Below are 22,941 nucleotides of genomic sequence, written 5' to 3'. Positions count from 1 at the left end.
TGCTAGCAAATTGAAGCGCAATTCTTATGTAGTGATGTCACTAAGTCACGGAAGTACACACAGGAGGCGAATGGAGGCGTTTCAGGCAGGGGGTAGTGTTTGGGAGAGAAACTCCTTCAAGAAGGAACTTTGAGATTTGATTCTCTGTAGAACATTTACATGCTCAAAAACCTTATGACACATTACAGAAAGGGAAAACCCTAAAAAGTATTGGACTTCCTATTATAGCATAACATTATTCATGTAGCTGAATGTGTAGTATTAAAGAAGATGAACATAGAGACAGGTTCAAGAAAACAAGATTTCATCACAATACTTGTTATTGAGGCAATGGGCCACATCTTTTTTCAGCCTTTCACAGTGTGAAGAGCTGCTATGTTGTCATGGAGATAATAACAGATGAGGACATGATAACAGGTTATTAAGTGATGTTCTCCCGATGCAGCTAAACACAACTGTTTCTAGTGTGTAACATAACATATCAAAGAAAATAATACTGCAGGTAAAATTCTCACATTAGAGTTTGGAAAAAATTTCAGAGCATGCAGGGTTGTTGACAAGTACAACAGCGAGTGAAATGATGTAGTTGAATCAAGTGCCTCTCACTGCAGTAATTGCAGAGGCCTCTTGAAGCAGCACGGGGCGTCACATAATGAGCAGGGAGATCATCTTTCAGCTGTATCACCCAGGTTTACCTTCTTGAAGGGAACAACCTCTACACTGCTGAGTGTACTAGGGAGGGAACCAAGAGCCAGATTTACGGAGCCTCGTCACCTGTTTCACATACATTGTGTCCAGCGTTTTGAGGGTCACTTCTAAAATGTATTCTGTTACAATTACTAGTTACCTTTTAAAAAATCTGATCGGTAACCTAATCTAAATGTATCACAGTATAAAAGTAATGTAACCTGATTAGTTTCCGTTTTAACCACCTCAATGTTAAATGCAATGCAAAGAAATACAAGAGAAAAAAAAATACTTAAGTGTATTACGTAAAGGGAAAACCACAAATATCTTTATAGGGACCCTTTAATGCCAAATCATAACGCAAAAGATAAATTAAGTGACATTAATTGCAAAGCCATTATTTGTAGTAAAAAAGGATAACTTCTTAATTATTTTCTCCTTGCCAGGTTCGGTAAAAGCTGTGAACACAGCAGTGGATCTGATTGTGGCACACTTCGGCACCAGTCGAGACCCAGATGTAAAGGTAAGAGTTTTTTATGGATCAGATTGATGACTACCTATCACTCATTTAACATCTAATACACAAGATAAGTTAAGATAATAACAGAAATGTAAATCTTTCATCACACATCTTGCCTCCCAATCCCCTAATTTGTCATCTTCTTCATCATTTGTTTCCCTGCCAGGCTAAGCTGGGGAACAGCTGGGTGAGTCCCAATGTGGGTCACCTGATCCTGAAGTACCTGTGCCCGGCGCTGCACGAGGTGCTGCAGGACGGTCTGAAGGCCTACGTCCTGGACCTGATCATCGGACAGCGGCGCTGTCAGCCCTGGAGCCTGGTGGAGGCCTCCACACAGCTGGGTGAGAACATCAGCAAAAACATGAAACATTAGCAAGGACACATGTAATGCTAAATGCATGCTGAAATAACACAAACCTGCAAAATCCATACATTCTTTAGCTTCTTTCAGTCTATAGATATATTCAAATATAAGACTTAAAGAACATCTTGATTTTAGTATCTCCTTTTTATTTTAGGAATCATTGAAATAGAAAGGGTTGGGAGGGTTACTTTAAAAATTAAGTCTGTTCCATTTACTAATTACCTGTAAAAAAGAAATGTAATCAGTTACCTAATCTAAGTAGAAAAATATAAAAAGTAATGATTACTTTTGGTTACTTTGGATTACTTCAATGTCAAATGCAAAGCAATTAAATACTAGAGAAAATGAATACCCAAAACAAAATATTTTTTTACATGGTTTTTATATGCTAGAAAACAGAACGATGTAGGCTTAGATAGGAAGAAACCAACATATTAATTATGAAAAATGTGTCCACTGTGTCCTCCTTTTACCTGAAACAGAATAAGACATTTTTTGTTTAACACAGTATATGAATTGAGAGCACCCACTGTATTTCTAACAAACAAGGTGTTGATATATTGTGATTTTAAGGGTGATTTCAAGGGTGTCTATTACCATCTTGCCGGGGACAACAGCTGGAAATTAGCCATGTTGGCTAAAGCTGCTCCATTTACTGTTTTTGTGACAGTTCATCGATGGGGACTGTCCACGACATTATAAATAAATAAACTAAACTAAACTAAACCTACAGAACTGCCAACAAGACAATTAAACAGGCTATAACAGGCTCAAATTATAGAAGGGGCCTACAGAATAATATAGTTGTTTTAAGTTTAATACATGAATTAAAAGCATACACAATATTTTTGTTTTAGAATGTAGGTGTCCAGTTACCGCACTTACAAAATGGTTGTAATGTGAAAAAATGTGCTTCCTAATATATATGTATTTATTTTAAAATGTATTGTAACATTGTAACCCTGCTAGTTATCAACCCTTTAAAATTGTGCTAGTAATCTGATTACATCTTATTTTATGTGGGTGTCAGGGAATACAGCTGTGTTTTTTTTCTCTCCTGATTACTTTATCCCGTTACATTGTTTTCCATTTTTCCCCAAGCCTGGTCTTAGGTTAATGCTAGGCCGCACCTGAAAATATACAAAAACTGTGTTGCTCATTTTAACCTTTAGGTGGCGCCTCTGTTTTGGAGTGTAGACAGTTTGACAGAGAACCAAAAGGTACCTATGGGTGACATGTAACAAGAAGATGTTCTGTATGTGTGTTTCAATCAGGCCCGTCCACACGGGTTCTCCACAGCCTGTTCTCCAAGGTGAGCCAGTTCTCTGAGCTCACAAGCCACAGCATGAGACTCAACGCCTTCATCTTCGGCCTGCTCAAGTGAGTCACTCTTTCTCATCATAGTATTTCCTGTCATGGTCCTATTCTTTATACATATATTCTATAGCAACAATGGCTCTCATCCTAGGGGACAGAATATTTACATGAGCTAAACGAAAGTGCTTGCTTCAATTTTCCCGGAAATCAGTTATTGCAAGTCTAACATTGAGATTGCTGTTATGTTTTGGTCTCAAGTTAAGATACATGCTTTGGTTCATACTGTGATTTTGAATAATAGGTTAGCCATGTGGGGACCTATTTCATATCCCGGGATAAAAGTGTGATCTCCACAAAGGTTCAAGGACAAGTACATTATACACACACACACACACACACACACACACACACACACACACACACACACACACACACACACACACACACACACACACACACACACACACACACACACACACACACACACACACACACACACACACACACTTTATCCAGATCGCGGGGTTTGACCATTTACCGTTCATAGACTCAAAAGTTTAAAAGTGTTGATTTCTCATTCTAAGTCTCACTTATATTGTAGGATAAAAGCCGTACTTTTAGATAAATATGGTTTTAATGTGTTCTACCATGTCGGGACTAAATGAAACTGTGATTTTAAAACTTTATTTCCTTATATTTCAGCCTAAAATCTTTGGAATTCTGGTTCAATCACCTCTACACACATGAAGGTAATACTTAACTTGTACATCATTTAATTATTTTTAGATAGTTCTTTGATGTTTAAGTGTATGAAGTCAGTGGTTAGGTTTTAGGGTATTTGGTTAGTGTTACTGTGTCTTTTAGCTAGCCTTGTTTTTGTATAATACATGAACTCTCTAATTCCAGATGTTTCAATAATATATATTGTATATACTTTTATTTTAATGTCCGGCCCCTATTCTAAAGCTTCAGATTATCAGGGTATCCCATTTCACATATTTTCAAGTTTTATGATTGTACCTGTATTTAATTGTGGATAAAATTATTTGAATTCCTCTGAATCTTGTACCTTTTTTAAATTGACATTCCTCAGATATAATAGCAGCACACTACCAGCCTTGGGGTTTCCTCCCCCTGTCGCAGGGGGCGTGCCAGCCTCTCTTTGAGGAGCTCCTCCTCCTGCTGCAGCCGCTGTCGCTCCTCCCGTTCGACCTGGACCTGCTCTTCGAACCCCACCTCCTCCAAAAGGGCCAGGAGCACCTCCGTCGCAAAGAGCAGCTGTGCTCTGCGGGACAGAGTGTCGACCAATCCACGCGTTCAACCTTCCAGCTCATGAGAGGATGGAGCACTACCGTGAGCGAGATGGTCCGAGACTCAAGCGCAGAGGTGAAGAAAGAGAGGGCAGGGCTGAGACGGGAGGGGACGTGGCCGAGGATGGAAGGGGTCGAGGCGAGGAGGGAGGCAGCGGGAGATAAACTCAGAGTGAGGAGCGAGGCGGCAACGACGGATAGCATGACATCCGGGACTGTTAGTAACTCGGCCATAATGGAAGACGGGTTCGCTAATCTCTGGAAGGAGAGGGGGATGAGTGGAGAGAGAATGAAAGGCGTTGGACAAGAGAGCCAAGGAGAAGGTGAGGAGATAAACAGGAGGAAAGAAAAAGAGAGGGATATGGCTGACGAGGGGCGTCAGCGGCAGGAAAGACAAGCGGGATGGTGGTACCAGCTCATGCAGTCCTCCCAGGTTTACATCGACCAATCCGCAGAGGGGTCCAAGTTTGTTAAGACCGAGAAAAGAAAGAAGTCATCAGAAAGAAGACCGAATCAGCTGCCCCCCGCCAGAGAGGGAGTGGTGGAGGGGGCCGAGTCCAGCCAAGAAGTTGAGGGCCGTATAAGCAGCAGTAGCTCCAGCGGGGAGTCGGCCGGATCCAGGAAGAAGCCCTCATGGATGGGCAGCCCACCCGACTCTGTTCTCAACCAGGAGAAAGAGACCAAACCTCTGGAGGCGACAGGGACTGGGGCTCAGGATACAGCCCAGGAGGAGAGCCCATCCCAGGGTCTGCGCTGGGGGAGACTCTTTGGATCCACTCTTGGTTCTCCTTCCAGGGCGGTGGCGGCTGAACAGAAAGCAAAAACTAAAAAAAACAGGTAAGTAAAAAGGATAATCTTATGACAATCAATATTTTGTAAAAAAAAACAACAACAATTTATTCTATGAATGTGTGTGAATCTGGAGTATGATAAAATGAATCTAATTATTTCATTCTGGTGAAACATTTTGTGATCCTGCTCTGTGAGCTCCCCAAAATAGTCCCTTACTAAAATGCACTAATTTCAAATGTTTGAGGCACTGAGCCTTTAAAAAACAGAAAAAACATACTGTATTTTTTTTTTCTGTTTTAAGAGATACAGGACTGTCTCAGAAAATTAGAATATTGTGATAAAGTTCTTTATTTTCTGTAATGCAATTAAAAAAACAAAAATGTCATACATTCTGGATTCATTACAAATCAACTGAAATATTGCAAGCCTTTTATTATTTTAATATTGCTGATTATGGCATACAGCTTAAGAAAACTCAAATATCCTATCTCTAAATATTAGAATATCATGAAAAAGTATACTAGTGGGGTGTTCAACGAATCACTTGAATCGTCTAATTAACTCGAAACACCTGCAAGGGTTTCCTGAGCCTTGAAAAACACTCAGCTTGGTTCAGTAAACTAAATCACAAGTATGGGGAAGACTGCTGATCTGACTGCTGTCCAGAGGACCGTCATTGACACCCTCCATCAGGAGGGTAAGACACAAAAAGAAATTTCTCAAAGAGCAAGCTGTTCACAGAGTGCAGTTTCAAAGCACATCCACAAAAAGTCTGTTGGAAGGGGGAAATGTGGCAGGAAACGCTGCACAACCAAGAGAGATGACCGCAGCCTTAACAGCATTGTGAAAAAGAGTCGCTTCCAGAATTTGGGGGAGCTTCAAAGACAGTGGACTGAAGCTGGAGTCCAGGTATCAAAAGTCACTGTTCACAGACGTGTCCGGGAAATGGGCTACAATAGCCGTATTCCCATGGTCAAGCCACTTCTGAACTCAAGACAACGGAAGAGGCGTCTGACTTGGGCTAAGGAAAAGAAGCACTGGACAGTTGCACAGTGGTCCAAAGTCCTCTTTTCAGACGAAAGCAAGTTTTGTATTTCATTTGGAAGTCAAGGCGCCAGAGTCTGGAGAAAGGCTGGAGAGGAGCAAAATCCAAGTTGCTTGAAATCCAGTGTGAAGTTCCCACAGTCAGCGATGGTTTGGGGAGCCATGTCAGCTGCTGGTGTTGGTCCACTGTGTTTCATCAAGCCCAGAGTAAATGCAGCTGTGTACCAAGAGATTTTAGAGCACTACATGCTTCCGTCTGCTGAAAAGCTCTATGGAGATGAGGAATTCATTTTCCAGCATGATCTGGCACCTGCCCACAGTGCCAAAACCACCAGTAACTGGTGTACTGACCATGGCATTACTGTCCTCGATTGGCCTGCAAATTCCCCTGACCTGAACCCCATAGAGAATATGTGGGGTATTGTGAAGAAGAAGCTGAAAGACACCAGACCCAACAATGCTAATGAGCTAAAGGCCGCTATTGAAGCATCCTGGGCATCCATAACACCTCAGCAATGCCACAGGCTGATTGCCTCCATGCCACGCCGCATTGATGCAGTAATCCGTGCAAAAGGATTCCCAACCAAGTACTGAGTGCATTAATGGACATTTTCAAATGTTTGATTGTGTTTTGCTGTTATAAATCTTTTTTTTTTTACTTGGTCTGAGGAACTATTCTAATTTTTTGAGATAGGATTTTTGAGTTTTCTTAAGCTGTATGCCATAATCAGCAATATTAAAATAATAAAAGGCTTGCAATATTTCAGTTGATTTGTAATGAATCCAGAATGTATGACATTTTTGTTTTTTTAATTGCATTACAGAAAATAAAGAACTTTATCACAATATTCTAATTTTCTGAGACAGTCCTGTATATATATTCAGTAGAAACTAAGGGACTTTGGGAAAACAGAAAGTATTAAGAGCGAGATTAACCCTTTGTTGGTTTGAGTCTTTTAATGGAATTTGATCCCTATAATATAAAAAACATGAATAACATCAGCCTTCTGGTTAAACCAAAACCAACCTTTATTTCAGCTATCAATACAATAACTGCTACATTTTTTCAAATTGTTTTTTTTCTAAGGCCTCCATCAGGATGGCTTTCTCTGGACAGATCTGTTTTTGACCTAGTAGCTCAGACGATTGGAGCCGGTAGTGGGAAGAAGGCGGAGCCTCCGTCCACACAATCCTCACCTCCACCAACGTCAACCCCTCCTCCTGAAGCCAGACACAAGTCTCCATGGTGAGCAGAGAATAAACATCTTGCACTGTTTTCACACTTAAGGAGAGAGCTATAAGAAAAATGTAATACAAAACAACTTTTCAAGAACCTACTTATCAACCCACATTTATTCATTACGGTTCTTCAAATGTAAGGACCTGGTTTAAAAAACACAAAGCATGTAAATGCAGGCTTGCGGCGTCCTGGCAGACCTGGACAAATTCCACAGGTAGTTTCTCTCCCCCTGCCTGAAACACCTTGATTTGACTCCTTTGTTTACTTCCACTACATTATGACATCACTGCGTAAAATGTTTACGCTTGTTTTGGCTAGCGTTCCCACACATTGTACTTGATATGTTAAGGTACGGGACATATTTCAGAGGTTGACCAATCACAGCAGATGGGCTCTGGTTTTAGACAGAGGTTGAAAAGAGGTGCTGCAGCACAGGCAGTATGAGACAAATAAAGTCCTTTTGGAACAATAAAGCATTTAAACATGTCACAGTAGAGGTAACTTTCACATAAGATAACGAGACAGAGCAAATTTCAGAAATGAGAAGCTACAACAAAGGACCATTTGGTAGTAAGTTGCTTTAAAGATTGTCACCAGTCTAACAGATTTCCTCCATGCTGTGTCATCCCTCAGTGAAGTACGAGCGCTGTGTCACCACATCGCCACTGAGCCCGGACAGCTGAGCTTCAACAAAGGAGACATCCTGCGGGTCCTGAGCAAGGCTGACCCAGACTGGCTTCTGTGCTCCCTGGGCTCCATTCAGGGCCTAGTCCCCATCATCTATGTCACCCTGAAGAGCATGGAGGACAGCCAGGAGGCCACCGGACTTGGGCGGTGCTGAATCAACGAGAGGAATTAATGCGATATATTTGGAGATTGACAGCCACACACCCAATGAAACAAAACCTGTTTTTTACGGATAACTGTATATTTATTTGGGGTGATTCCTGAAAAGAAAATATGTACAGACACATGCAAGGGAAGCATGCAAGCTGAAAAACTTCAAGGGTACATCCTGACAAGTATGCATGCATACATCCATAAACCAAAAGCTGGACAAGAAAAACCCAAAGACACTCTGACGTGAAGCTAGCTTAACCGTGACTGTCCAGTGTCAAAATCATCATAGGAGAGGCTAATCACAGATATACACAATATGATAATATAACATGCCTAGCTGCACTCCGCTGTACTGTCTGTACGCTCACCTCGCTGTGCCACACTCATGTAGAAACCTGTGGATTCTTGCTTTTTTTGGGTAAGGTGGCTGTAAAAGAAAAAAAGTGTCTGCTTCAGTAGCATAGATTCACCATATTAGTATTCATATAAGCCAAGAAGAAAAGGAGGCAAACGTTGTAATGTTTTTTTAATTTTACATTATTTGATCAAAGCCTATATCATGACAAAGGGATAGAGAGCTTCATTTCCATACAATACTTACTACAGCTGTGATGAATTGATGGCTGATATTGTTTAAATGCATGTGACCTTAAAACAATCGTTATCCCTTCAATCTAGTTTCACCACAATCCCCCATCATCCAAGGACACTTCTGAAGAGCGAGTGGCTGCAGTCCGAGTGCATTCGATCTAATGGTACATACTGTAAATGCATATATGACTTCCACATGTGGTAATTTATTTATTTTTTCAATAAGCAGAGAGGAGCATCCTGCAGAAAGACAGGGAAGGATGTCCAATGAAAGCAAAAGCATTGCTGAGGCCTTTTTTTTTATGTGTTAGGGATACAACCCTGAAAATGATTGCTAATTAGTTTTATGCGTTGCATTTAAAGAGGGGTAAAATATCTTATCTATGCCTTAAAGCGCTTGAGGAAAGAAAAGGGAGAATATACATTATATTTTGTATATGCTATGAAGTGACATTTCCCCCTGATTCTTTAGAAAGAAAAGTATAGAGATGATAGCGAGGGGATATTTTTGTGTCGTTTAAAGGGAAACCCCAACAAATTTTGTGATGGTGGTAAATGCCCAGGAATAAAATGCTGCCTTAGGTTACAAAGTCACCTTAAAATGATGGTGAGTGTATACAGATGCCCAATCCAAATACTTCACAATATAAAATGGTTAAAAAAATCAGTGTACATTTATTAAATAAATGAATGCTTGTGTAGTTTTTGAAAAACTTACATAGGATACAATTGTTCCATTTAACATTTCTTTGTGTTCTTTTTTTGTACAGTCTTATTCTAAGCACTAAAAAAATGCATCCTACTGTATAATAAAATCCTTTAGAGCTACATGTATGAATGATATTACTGGGTTAATGCATTTTATGTTAAATAAGGTTTAGCTTCTGTGCTAACAACCATAATGATAGCCGACATTGGAAAGTGTGAGGGTTATTTCTGGTTCTTCCATGCAGTTTGCTGTTCATTGACATCCCGTTCAGAGTTCACTTGGAAACAAATGCAGCAGTGAAAAAAAACAAACATGGAAGCTCAGGGGAAAGAGGTGAGAACAGATTGAGTTTTTATTTGGCGTTTTCTTAGCTAAATTGTTGTGCTCTGCAGAGAGAAAGAAAGAAATAAGCCTTTGGCCATTTTCCTTTCTTTCTCTTGTTTTTTTAATCTACTTTCTCTCTCCTCCCTGGCTGCCTGTAAATACCTCCAGCATCAATGACACTGCTCCTCTCTCTCTGTCCAGGCTATATGACGTGTATGTATGACATTATCAAACTAATATGGATGTTAAATAACAAAGTGCTCAACTGAAAAGGCTCCTGTCTTTTGTCCTTGAATGATGAAATGACTGTAAAAAGGTTTGTAGTTTGCTGATTAAAGAAATAGTGGATTACCAGAACATCTGTAGAACGATTTCAAGCATATTATTTTTTAAAACACAATCCTTTCATTGGTCAAAATGTCTCTTTTCTAAGACACTTGTTAACGGGTGACCCTGAAAAAACCACTTAAAATAACTGCAAACTAGAATGTGAATTGAGAAGAACGCATAGTGTGCCAATTTGCACACTTCTATTTGTGTTGATTAAAAATGTATTTCTTAATAAACAAAAACACACAGCTCTCCCTCAAATGTTCACAATTTGCGTTTGTTCTGATGTTGCAGCACAAGAATGAAGTTGAAGTTCATGAAGACAGCTAGCTAACGTTCAACCCAGTCTCACGGCATTTTGTGCTAGTCACGGCATTTCATCTATTGATTTGTGTTCACCAACACGATTTTCCCCTTTTTATCTTGTCACACAGAACGATTTTAAAAGCAATGTATTTCTATTGGTAGTATGTTTCGTGCCTGCAGCACGTCTTTTTGTCCGTTCGGGACTTGGAAGACCGGAAGCTGTGGGGTTCATAAAAACATGTTCTTACTCTATAGAGAGGCGAAGTTCCTCCCTTTCCGGGGGAGCTCATGGGACCCCGGAAGCGGAAAATTATACATTGAATTCAATGGAGAGAGAACACGTATCTTTTGATCCCGTTTGAATTGTGCCACGAATGACACATATGATGTTTGTCAATTTAAAAGAAAAATTTTGCAAGTCAAAAAAATTAAAATGTGTCGTAAAACTGTGAAGTAACACATTTTTTTGTGTTAAGCCGCTCAGTGAACTACATGTCTCTGGTCCCGCACAATACGCGTCACCAACACAAAGATGACCGTCACATTGGCACATTTCACCTCATTCTTTCAGAATGAGAATAAAAGTATAAAACGAGGTGAAAATTACTACAAGTCTGGGCACGTTGAGAGCTGTACATACACGAAAGGGGAGTTAGTCGGTTCTGTAAGAGCCAGCATGCAGGACCGGCTTTACAAGGTTTCGGTGAGTAATATGAGTGCAATGTTTAACGTTAATGTCAGTCAATAAGGAGGAGAATGAAAAAGAAGATGATGAACCACAGACCCGGCATATAATGACTGCAGTGTGCAGGGCTGTGTTAATTTATGTTACTGTTATCAATAGCATTAGTTGACTGAGAAAACCGTCAAGAAAAAAAGTTTAGCGATGTTACGAGTCGACTAGCATAATATGAACCACGGCTGTGATTGACAACCTGGACAGCCAGTCAGAAGCTAGAATGCCAACATAGAGAGCCAATCAGAACCTAGAACGGGTGTACTGTATACGGGTGTGTATGCTGTGGATAACATTAGTGTTCACAAGAACAAGGTACACTCCCGTGTTTTGTTTTAGTTGCTCTTCAGATTGAAGCGGCCAGTTTTATATCGACTATATGTGTGATCTCCTTTCTACATCTCGTTGTGTCATTTGAGTTTATTTGCTGTGTGTAGATTCAAGGATTTTGGTTATCTTGTCAATTTGTTTGGTTATCTAGGCACAGCTGTTTGTGACTCCCTCTGGTACACTGGTATGTGTTTTCCTAATGTAGAGAGCATTGATTAATTCATAAACTACACACTGAGTCTAGGTCCTGACCAAATCCTTTTTTGTTGATCAAATGTTTTTCAAAAATGTAATACACATTTAAAAAAATACAATGTACAATCACAACCAATAAAACACAAATTACAAAAAATTCAGAAAAAACAAACAACAACAATCAGACAAGAGGACAAAACTATGGAAAAATAAACCCTCCCACCCCCAGATCTGGACCATCCTTGTATTGCTCATTCAATCTATTATAGCATGTTAACAAACATGGTACTTACTTTATTTGTACAGATCTACATGGGAGAGGATGGCGCGATGCAGAGCGCTGTCTGTGGTTGTGCACGGGGGATGTACAAATGCAGCCACGCTGCAGCATTGGCAATATTTGCCATGTGGCAGATCAGCTCCACAGAAGTTGAGTGCCAGTGGAGGAAGCCTGGCACTTCAAAAGTAGTCCAGCCGGTGTCTCAACTCTACCAACAGCAAGAGGAGACATACAACCCACTGGCCAGAGACATCGCCACTGAGGAAGTAGACTGGTTCAGGTCTGCACTGAGGGGCGCAGCGTGGCATGGCATGGCTTTTGTCACCTGAGCCAGAGCTGCAGCCTCAACATCAGGCCATTTTCAACGTGCCGGAGCTGGTGAAGGAGCATGGGGGTCGGGGGCTTGAGGCAATTCTTGCCTCAATGCGACTGAGCAGAGACCAGCAAGCTGCCATCCAGACAGCCACCGTAGGACAGCAGACAAATCCTCAGTGGCAGTTACACAGGCAGGGCAGGTTGACAGCCAGCAATTTTGGTGCTGTGCTGAGGTCGGGACTTTCATCCACTCCATGCGCGTCCCTCATGAAGAGGGTGCTTGGAGGGTACAATTTAGACGGGAGTCATGGCTGTCAACTGGGGAGTTGTAAACGAGGTGTGTTTGGCCAGTGTGTTTGGCCTTTTAAGTGTGACACAAATGTAGTGATAAATGCTTCACCTGACCACTGTTCCTAAATAAAAAAAGTTTTCTGCATCGTCAGTCATTTTTTCCAAATAATTACCAATATTTCACAAATTCTTCATGTCAACTTAAGAGCACAGCTGTATGTTGAGTGTCAGCTTTGCTTGGTTCATCTTACTGGGGGGCAGCTACATGGATGTCGGTGCAGTCCACAATCATTTTGCAGTTGAAGGCAGAATTAATTTATTATTGACTCAGAATGAAGCACAACTTCATGTCATACAATACATTGACTTTATTTGTAATTGTGTAAAAAGTTATGAGCATTTATTAGCAAGCAGGACCTGCAGGAACAGAGAACGGTGATGGATGGAGCTGGGAAGAGAGAAGAATAAAGAAAACAGATCAACTTTATTATCGGATATTAAAAATTCAATTTCAAAACAAGTTGCCGCTCCTACAGTTTTATAGTATGTAAAGATGATTTCACATGACCTATGCAAAATATCACTCAATACATGTGTCTCTCTGGGGGGTGCATTGTGCCTTTGATGTATATAAATAATATACCATAACCAAATACTATTACGTACAGTGGAAATCAGGTTGCCAGAGCAGGTCAGTCCAGTGTGCATGTTCCTCAGGGTCTCAGCAGTTACAGGTGAGGTAAAGAAAATAAGAGAAAAAGGTCAGTAACAACACTTTAAAGTAACAACACTGAATAATTATCTCTTTTAATAATTTTCTCTCAGTAATCACTCAACTACTGTCTTTCCAACAAACAGATTGACTCACCCTCACTGTCATCACAATGACACATGTCCAGAAGAATGTCATGCAAAGCTCCCTGCCTGCCTGCCTTCCTTCGACTCTCCCTGAACTGCTTCCTTAGCACCCGGTGGAGGGCGCAGTAGGCTACTCTTCAAATGTTTCAAGAAATACTTACCATGATGACTACTCTTACTGTTTAACATTTTGGTGTACTTCATGTAATAAAATAATAACTTCATGGTAAGGCTACTAAAAATGACAAGGCTAAGTAATGTAATGCTAACTAACATGCTCGCTACTCGTCGCTACTAGCTAGGTAGCTAACTTGACTATGTTCCATGCACAACATGTATGATATTACCTGATATGTCTGATCCAGCGACTCCTGGTCCTTTCATCAGACGGGAAGCGATAGAACGAGCAAGTGGTATGATCACTTTTGTGATTACAACATGGTACAAAGCACACGGGCATCTTGTAAAAGTGAATGTATTGGAGCAATCTCTTATATTTATTGGAGGGAATAAATCAGTTATGAAATCTTCTTCTTCGCTTTAATTACGAGTCGCAACCACTTGGAGCATTATCGCCTGTGACATCACATGCGCGACCCAGAATGGGATTTGGGATTTGTAGTCTTTGTAGTCGCGTATTTTTCATAGTCTTATATTTCAACAGTTTTATGACAAAATGTGACTTTTTTGACATGGAAATGATTGTTTAAGATTGACAAACATCATATGTGTAGTTCGTGGCACAATTCAAACGGGATCAAAAGATACGTTTTCTCTCTCCATTAAATTCAATGTATAATTTTTCGCTTCCGGGGTCCCATGGACCGGAAGTAGATGGGCGTGACTTCGCCTCTCTATTTACTCAACTTACGCCACGTTCACACCGGAGTACTTTTCCCCGTACTTTTCCCCTTTAGTTCCGTTAGTACCCCTTATGTTGCGTTCACACCAAAAAGAGTACTTAGTGCCGGGAACTTTTACCCCCATTTGTAGTGTTTGCTAAAGAGGTGGTACTATCCTGGGGAGGAAAAGTGCCCCAGTTCTGATTGGCTGTGCGAATTGACCATGCCCCGTAAAACTCTGAAAAGTTTTGTGAAGCCGCCGTTGTATTTGTCGCATTAGCATTATTAGCATTAGCCCCGCGCACCAACGGAGAGAGAAAAAAAAAGGGAGCGGTGGAGTAAGGAGGTGTCGGTGTACTGGCGATTTACTCGGAAGGTTTCAGTAGAAGCTGCTGGGACTTCTACTGAAGCCAGTCCCCAACTTCGGGGACTTCGGGTACCTTGGGTACCAAGTACGTCATTTCCGGAATGCCCCCCGCCATCTTTGTGACCGACTGACAGTTTACACTCGTCATGGCAGCAAACACAGCGCATTTAAACGGGAAAGAGAGAGAGAGATATTTGTTAAAGACGGCGATTATTGGATGCGATCCCTATTTGTAACCCCCAACTGTATTTTGTTTATTGAATTCGGCTAAGTGTCTTCCCCAACTAACTTTTCCCGACATATATATTTATCTTGTTCACAATCCATCTCCATTCACAGGAGCGAGCCTGAAGGCTTTTAAGAGCACAGATGCATATCAATACGCCGTTGCCGGGTGGGTGAACGACACCAAGATATGGCATGTGGAGAAGACACACCTACATGTGATCACAGCGAAGGTAAGTAATTTAACAACAATCATAAACCGTGTTATTATAGTTGTATTTATGTCTAAAGTGATAATGTTAGCTTGCTAGCCAGTTGCTAGCAAATGGTATTTCTAGCTAACATCATAACTCCAGCTGGCAGCTAGCTATATTGTTTTAAAGCAACATACTCTTCTTTCAATGACAAATTATTTCTTATTTTTTTCTACATAAGCAAGAGGTCCATGTTTATTTCACGATTCTCTGTCACTTGCACTATTGTTATATTTCGCGTTGCTCCATCTTTACTTGTTTTTTTATGTCTTAAGGATATTGTATGTTGTAGCCTGCTTTTGGAGCAGCCTGGGACTTCAGATATTAAATGCCAATCTGCGCTGTAGCTATTGTATTTGACAATAAACCTTTGAATCTTACATTTGTACAAGCTTAGGAGAGTTTAGCTTTTATATGACAAAATTAATGTTCTGCATTTTTCACTGAACAGGTCAATCATTCCAGGCTTTGAACAGCAAACCAACATCTCCATGGATTATGGTGCAGGAAGACGGGACAGTGGTGATGGCGCATTGTACATGCATGGCAGGGTTAGGAGAGGTTTGTTCCCACTTAGCAGCACTTATGTTTACAGTTTTGGCTGCTGTTGAGAAGAGAGAAAACCATGCACAGAGAAGCCATGCACATGGACACAGCCTAGCACTAAAATGGTGAAGTACGATGAGGTGTCTAACATCTTCGCCATTAAAGAACAAGTTCAAACCGAACACCTGTTTCAGCACATGAGACCATCTGCTGATGATTTCAAGTTATTCTGTGAACAACTCCACCAAAGTGAAGAACAATAGACAAAGCCCAAGAAAAGTGCTATCCTGTCGGTCATTGAAGGCCGTTCTCACAGATAAACGCCAAAGACTGTACAACTGGATCTGCCAACACCCCTTACCAGTCTGTATCAAAGCAGCAGACTTGTACTGGATTTGCCTGCACTGCTAGAGGAGGGTGCCAAAGTATTTGAGGAGCTGAATCTCACACCAGAGCAGGTAAGAAGTAGAAATGGCTTACGGTAAAATAAAAGCGTGTCACAATGCTAAATCCTAAACATCACTATATTCATTAAGAATAACTTCACTGCTTTCTGATAATTACAGCTCTTTTGATAGTTCAATTCTTTTTGAGTGTTTGTTAGTTGAGGAGAAGACCAGGAAACAGAGTAGGTCGAGGGTCTGGTTTGAGCAGAGAGCAGGGAGAGTTAATGTGTCATCCTTCCATGAGCCAGACAGAGAGCTCTTCGTCTTTGATTAAAAGAGTTTGCTCTCCTCGCTCCTCTCAGTTTTCCACTGAAGCGACCAGGTATATATACATTTAGGCAGCAAGACTAAATCATACATTTTTTCCACTACTTCTTCATGAATAAATACAATAATTGAGTAACTAGATATTATGAGGGTAAAACAAGATATTAACATTCTAATAACAGTATTTTAGGGACTTTTTAAAGTGATGAGTTTTTTTCCAAAATAACATGTTCTTTTCCTCAGATGGGGTTTACAAAACGAGGACACTGCCAAAAAGTCTTACCTGGTGGCTATGCAAGATCACCATGAAGACATCAATGTTGCAGCATCAGGGCTCATTCTCAACCCAGAGCTGCCATGGATTGGTGCATCCCCAGATGGTGTCGTGACCTGTGCTTGCCATGAGCCTGGCATTTTAGAAATGAAGTGTCCTTTCAGCGCTAAAGACCGCAGTCTACTTGAATGCACCAAAGACTCGCGGTTCTGCCTGACTGTCCCTGAGGGAGGGGTGATGAGCCTAAAGCTGAATCACAGCTATATGTATCAAGTGCCGGCACAAATGCGGGTTGCAGAGTAATGTTCTGTGATTTTGTTGTGTGGACACCTCAATAACTTTTTAAACAGCGCATCATGTTTGATGGCGCATTTTTTGATGTTGCCCATTCAAAGGTGGTAAACTTCATTAGAACGGGGATACTACCAGAGTTGTTGGGTAAATGGTTTACTGTGCCACGCTTCTCCCCCACTGCAACCTCTGACAAAACATCTGAGGGACATTAAGAAGCTGACAATAAATAAGCTCTTCTTGTCAGACACTGGTCTTTTGTCTTCATGGTCAGGTTTTTGTTTACCCATTAAGCTTACATATTCATACACTAGATTGTGCAATAAATAACTGTATATAATACTTGCAGATGCATTGTAGTATAAGTAGGAGTTTTTAAAAAAACCTCAAGGAACAAATACTTGGAAAAAGTGATGTTTATTAGTTAAACACTGGACATTTTAATGTATTAATTGTAAAGATAATAGAGAGAAGATCCAACATACATAGAAAAGGGAATACACAATAAGCATTTTGTTTCATTTAGCTGACGCTTTTATCAAAAGCGACTTACAAATAGTATCTATCTATTCTATGGGTACCACAGATGGGCAGACATTACAAAGAGCACAGCAAACTGTTACCATTTTGTCAAGGGAAGTAGGTTGTCCTTGAGTGGCTGCTTGGCAAAGAGACAGCGGGATGGTGCTCTGAAGGATGGTGTATTTGTTCCTGACCAGGCCAATGACTCTTTCCACATGGATCCTGACGGCAGAGAGTCCCCTTGTGGATTCAAGTTCCAGTGGATGCAGTTGCTGCTTGCCTTTGGTGAATGCTGGTATTTTCAACTGTGCATTATACAGTCCCACACCGTCTTTCACATTGAAGCCTCTATCAGCAAGAACAACATCTGGTGATAATTTCTCAAGAATCGAGCAGTTTTCTGTAATGTACTTGTCGCTTGTGCGTCCCCCCCAGCCCTTTGACACAAAGGATGTAACACCCTGTGGTGTTATAGAAATTAGATATTTCACAGTGTTGTGGTGCTTGTAATAGGAGTATGTTTGTGGACGTGCCCTTAAATGCTTTGGCTTCTCTACAAAAATGTCAAAACAGTCAATGATGGAAGTGCAGTTGCTAAAATTATCCCTGAAAAACATGGGCAGACTAACCTGAATTTGATCTTTTGAGGGCCAAAATATAAGTGGTGACAGTCTGACATACATGACATCTAAAGTATTGTTGAACATTCTGACAACACTGCTCTTAGACATATGAAAAAGATAAACAAAAAAATATAAAGGTAAGTTAAGCCTCATTCTCATCAGTGTTAATAAAAAGCTATGAAATGGAGTCAGTCTTGGACCGGCTTTCAAAAACCCAGACAGGAAGCCAAAAACAACCATCATTTTAGCATAGCTTGGTAGGCCTGTTAGTTCCTGGACCATCTCATCATTTCCTTTGAAGGCTTCTTCATTGAAAGACAGCACATTAACTTTGTCCTTAAGACAATTAACCTCAGCTCTTAATCGTGCACACTCGTTTGTAAATGACTTGACTGTAGCTTGGCAGGCTGCATTTGAGCATGGTTCCACAATACCTGAGCTAAGAATGGCTTGAGAGTAACTGTGGTCATCTTTCAGACATTCTACTTGTTCAACTAAGGTGATGTCAAGCCCAGTGGCATCACTGGTGCTGGAAGGTGCCACAGTCTCATGGTCACTATCAGAAACCAAAGTCTCAGTCCGTTTCCTTTTCATCTGCTGAGTATGCTCAAATCTGCTGGTGGCATAGATGCTTCTCTGCCGCTGTCCAGCTGACGTGTGCGCAAACAGGCTGGGGATGTAGTCAGGACTCATGGGGTTGTCATTTTTTCTTCCTAAGCAGACAGAGGCATACATGGTAGAATATTAATTTGTGTATAAGGCCTCCTAATAAGATAATAATAATAATAATAATAATAGATTTAATTTGTTAGCGCTTTTACAGGTGCTCAAAGACGCTTTACAGATAATAGTAAGGGGAAAAAAAGAAAAGAGAAGAAAGGAACAACAAATAAATATATAGTTAAAGTTAAAGTCAAATAATACAAAAACAATCACACATGAAAAGCCAGATTGAAGAGGTGAGTTTTTGTGAGTTTTTTGAAGGTGGTGAGGTCGGTGCAGTCTCTGATGGGTTGTGGGAGTGAGTTCCAGAGGGAGGGGGCAGCGACGGAGAAGGCTCTGTCCCCCCAGGTCCGGTGATTGGTGCGGGTGGGGATGGATAGGAGGTTGGCTTCTGATGAGCGGAGGCAGCGGGAAGGGGTGTGGTGGTGCAGCAGGTCTGTGAGGTAGGGGGGGGGCCTGGTTGTTGAGGGCTTTGTAAGTTATGAGGAGGACTTTGAAGTGGATTCTTTGACGGACGGGGAGCCAGTGGAGGTTCTGGAGGATGGGAGTGATGTGGTCTCGGGAGCGGGTGTGGGTGAGGAGGCGGGCAGCAGAGTTCTGGATATGTTGGAGTTTATTGAGGAGGTTGGATGGTATGCCATAGAGGATGCTATTGCAGTAGTCGAGTCGTGAAATGATGAATGCATGAATCAGGATTTCAGCAGCAGAGGAGGAGAGTGATGGGCGGAGACGGGCAATGTTTTTGAGGTGGAAAAAGGCGGTCCTGGTGATGTGATTTATGTGGTGGTTGAATTTGAGCTGACTGTCGAAAATGACTCCGAGGTTGCGGATGTGAGGGGGGGGAAATAGAGTGTGGCTGTCAATGGTGAAGTTTAAATTCTGGATGTCTTTGATACGGGATGGGGGGCCGATGATGATGATGTCTGATTTGGCACTGTTCAGTTGGAGATAGTTTGTTTGCATCCATGCTTTTATTTCTGAGAGACAGTTGGTGAGAGTGGAGTGTGTTGTGGGGGTGATGGTTTTTGTTGAGATATAAAGTTGGATGTCATCGGCGTAGCAGTGAAATTGAAGGTTGTGGCGACGAATTATTTTGCCAAGGGGGAGCATGTAAAGGATGAAGAGGAGGATAATGACAAGTATCACGATACAACTTAGGTAAAAGTAGCAATAATACATGTAATATAAATACACAAGTAATTTAAGGCATCCATTCAATAATATTGAGAACGGCAATTTCTTTCTCAGTTTTCTGCCAGAAACGTGTCTTTTATTCAAATGCAGTCGGTTTCAAGCGTAAAGGAACACAGAGCGAAACTAATGCAGTCCTTTCAAAACTGGGAATATTGAGTGCTATGTTACCATTACACTGCTAACGGTAATTATTACTCGTCAACTGAATTATCTATGTTGAAGTATTTAGAAAACGTATTTCTGACAAAAGAAGCTAAAAGATAACAATAAGTGAAGAGTTTACCGAAAACGAAGTGTTGACTACACAATCTGGAGTTAGATGTCGGCTGCCAGTGATCCCTTCTGATGGCAGTCAGCCATTTATTACGACGGTCTAAGTCTTTGGGGATCGATACAAACTGTAGTCCGGGGTTCCTCTGGCGACTATTGTCACAGCCCACAGCACAACAAATCCCAGGCATATCCACAAACTTTATTATTCACGATGTGTCTTTCTCTGTTGCTTCCTCCGTGTTCTCTGTTGTTGTAATGACTTGCTGTGACCGGACACCGAAATGGCGGCGCTAGAATACAGTGACGTCACGTGGTACCCACGTGAAGTTGTTTGCAGCCTGCCAGTAAACCCAAAGCAGAAGAAGACGAAGTGACGTCAGCGGCTCATTTGCGTAATCTTCCCTCAAGGAAAAGTACTCTGTGTGAACGCGATTGGTACTTAGTGCCCTGGGGTAATAAGTGCCGGGGCACTAAGTGCCGGAACTAAATACTGCAAAGTACGCGGTGTGAACGCGGCTAATATAACACACAATTATCCTTGTTTTTATTTAATTGTTTAATTCCATAATCTCAGGCATTTTACTCCACTACATTTATTTGAGTTACTTTGCAAATTCTGATTAATTATGGGAAATATAAACAACCCTTAAATCAGACTTTAGTCACACCTGAGTAAAATTCAGGGCAGGTGATTGTCAAGTGCCAACAATCAGGCGAGATATTTGATAGTTGGTGCTTGAGAAGACTAAACATGTATCTGCAGATCAATATAAAGCATATTCATTACTCGTTATTCTCTACTAATAGTTCATTAAAGACTGTATATAATGGCTATTTTGCACATCCCTTTCAAGATTTCATGATTTTCTAAGGTTTATTGACATATCATACACAACTACGATGTAGTTATTTAATGAATGAAAAACTTGTCACAATGCTAAATCCTAAACATCACTATATTCATTAAGAATAACTTCACTGCTTTCCGATAATTACAGCTCTTTTGATAGTTCAATTCTTTTTGAGTGTTTGTTAGTTGAGGAGAAGACCAGGAAACAGAGTAGGTCGAGGGTCTGGTTTGAGCAGAGAGCAGGGAGAGTTACTGCGTCATCCTTCCATGAGCCAGACAGAGAGCTCTTCGTCTTTGATTAAAAGAGTTTGCTCTCCTCACTCCTCTCAGTTTTCCACTGAAGCGACCAGGTATATATACATTTAGGCAGCAAGACTAAATCATACATTCTTTCCACTACTTCTTCATGAATAAATACAATAATTGAGTAACTAGATATTATGAGGGTAAAACAAGATATTAACATTCTAATAACAGTATTTTACCTCTCTGAAGAACCAGCACCTTACCGTGGTAGAGAGGTTTGTGTGCCCTGATGAACCTGGGGGGCTGTGTTGTCTGGAACCTTGTGTTCCTGGTAGGGTCTCCCATGGCAAATTGGTCTCAGGCAAGGGGCCAGACTAAGATTGGTTCAAAAGACCTCATGAAAGACGACACACGAAGTGAGGATACCCGGCCCGGAGGAAGCCCGGGGTCCCCTTCTGGAGCCAGGCCCAGAAGGAGGACTCGTCGGCGAGCGTCTGGTGGCCGGGCTTGCCACGGAGCCCGGCCGGGCACAGCCCGAAAAGGCAACGTGGGCAACACCTCCGCTTCTCCGTCCCGCGGGCCCACCACCTACGGGAAACAGCAATGGGGTCGGGTGCGCTGCCAGAAGGGTGGCAGTGAAGGCAGAGGGTCTCGACGGACCAGACCCGGGCGACAGAAGCTGGCTTTGGGGACGTGGAACGTCACCTCTCTGGGGGGGAAGGAGTCGGAGCTTGTGCGGGAGGTGGAGCGTTACCAGTTGGATCTGGTTGGGCTCACCTCTACGCACAGCGTCGGCTCTGGAACCTTACTTCTGGATAGGGGTTGGACTCTATTCTTCTCCGGAGTTGCTCAAGGTGTGAGGCGCCGGGCGGGTGTGGGGATACTCACAAGTCCCCGGTTGGGTGCTTCGTTGTTGGAGTCTACCCCAGTGGACGAGAGGGTTGCCTCCCTACGCCTGCGGGTTATGGGGGGGAAAACTCTGACTGTTGTGTGTGCTTATGCACCCAACAGCAGTTCAGAGTATACGGCCTTCTTGGAGACCCTGGAAAGAGTCCTGTATGGGGCTCCTGAAGGGGACTCTTTAATCTTGCTGGGAGACTTCAACGCACATGTGGGCAATGATGGAGACACTTGGAGGGGAGTGATTGGGAGGAACGGCCCCCCTGATCTGAACCGGAGTGGTGGTTTGTTACTGGACTTCTGTGCTAGTCATGGATTGGCCATAACAAACACCATGTTCGAACATAAGGATGCTCATAAGTGTACGTGGTACCAGAGCACCCTAGGCAGAAGGTCCATGATCGATTTGGTTATCGTATCATCGGACCTGAGGCCGTATGTTTTGGACACTCGGGTAAAGAGAGGGGCGGAGTTGTCAACTGATCACCATCTGGTGGTGAGTTGGGTCGAGTGGCGGGGGAAGCCTTTGGATAGACCTGGTAAGCCCAAACGTGTAGTTCGGGTGAACTGGGAACGTCTGGAGGAGGCCCAAGTTCAGGAGGCCTTCAACTCACACCTCCGGCGGAGCTTTTCGGGCATTCCTGTGGAGGTTGGGGACATTGAACCAGAGTGGTCGGTGTTCAAAGCCTCTATTGCCGAAGCCGCGGCGGGGAGCTGTG

At 42.0% G+C, this 22,941-nt stretch overlaps 1 protein-coding gene and 3 long non-coding RNA genes across 7 annotated transcripts in view; 2 read left to right on the top strand and 2 right to left on the bottom strand.

Annotated features, from left to right (window-relative positions):
- The window catches only part of rusc2 (RUN and SH3 domain containing 2), a 58,235-nt gene extending 48,140 nt beyond the window's left edge, over positions 1-10,095 (top strand). For all 4 annotated transcript variants that reach the window (XM_079688545.1, XM_079688544.1, XM_079688543.1 and 1 more), the window contains 7 exons: positions 1,134-1,210; positions 1,374-1,548; positions 2,846-2,951; positions 3,591-3,637; positions 3,982-5,035; positions 7,122-7,280; positions 7,908-10,095. In XM_079688545.1, the coding sequence (XP_079544671.1) occupies positions 1,134-1,210; positions 1,374-1,548; positions 2,846-2,951; positions 3,591-3,637; positions 3,982-5,035; positions 7,122-7,280; positions 7,908-8,115 (1,826 nt within the window). In that variant the 3' untranslated portion in view covers positions 8,116-10,095. The remainder of the gene's footprint in view (positions 1-1,133; positions 1,211-1,373; positions 1,549-2,845; positions 2,952-3,590; positions 3,638-3,981; positions 5,036-7,121; positions 7,281-7,907) is intronic.
- A 2,774-nt stretch (positions 10,096-12,869) lies between these two features.
- Positions 12,870-14,218, bottom strand: LOC307043757. The gene is made up of 2 exons (XR_013809433.1): positions 13,188-14,218; positions 12,870-12,969 (listed from the first exon to the last, which is right to left on the bottom strand). It is a non-coding gene; the product is annotated as an uncharacterized lncRNA (long non-coding RNA).
- Positions 14,219-14,256: 38 nt separating this feature from the next.
- Positions 14,257-17,144, top strand: LOC307045444. The gene is made up of 3 exons (XR_013809918.1): positions 14,257-15,046; positions 15,519-16,071; positions 16,570-17,144. It is a non-coding gene; the product is annotated as an uncharacterized lncRNA (long non-coding RNA).
- On the bottom strand, positions 16,955-20,492 carry LOC307043754. The gene is made up of 2 exons (XR_013809432.1): positions 20,237-20,492; positions 16,955-18,749 (listed from the first exon to the last, which is right to left on the bottom strand). It is a non-coding gene; the product is annotated as an uncharacterized lncRNA (long non-coding RNA).
- Positions 20,493-22,941: the final 2,449 nt, after the last annotated feature.

Source organism: Notothenia rossii (genome assembly GCF_949606895.1).
Source record: "Notothenia rossii genome assembly, chromosome: 6".
In the NCBI taxonomy this organism is placed as follows: domain Eukaryota; kingdom Metazoa; phylum Chordata; class Actinopteri; order Perciformes; family Nototheniidae; genus Notothenia; species Notothenia rossii.
Note: the sequence above shows the minus strand (reverse complement) of the source record. Positions and strands in the feature narration are given on the sequence as shown.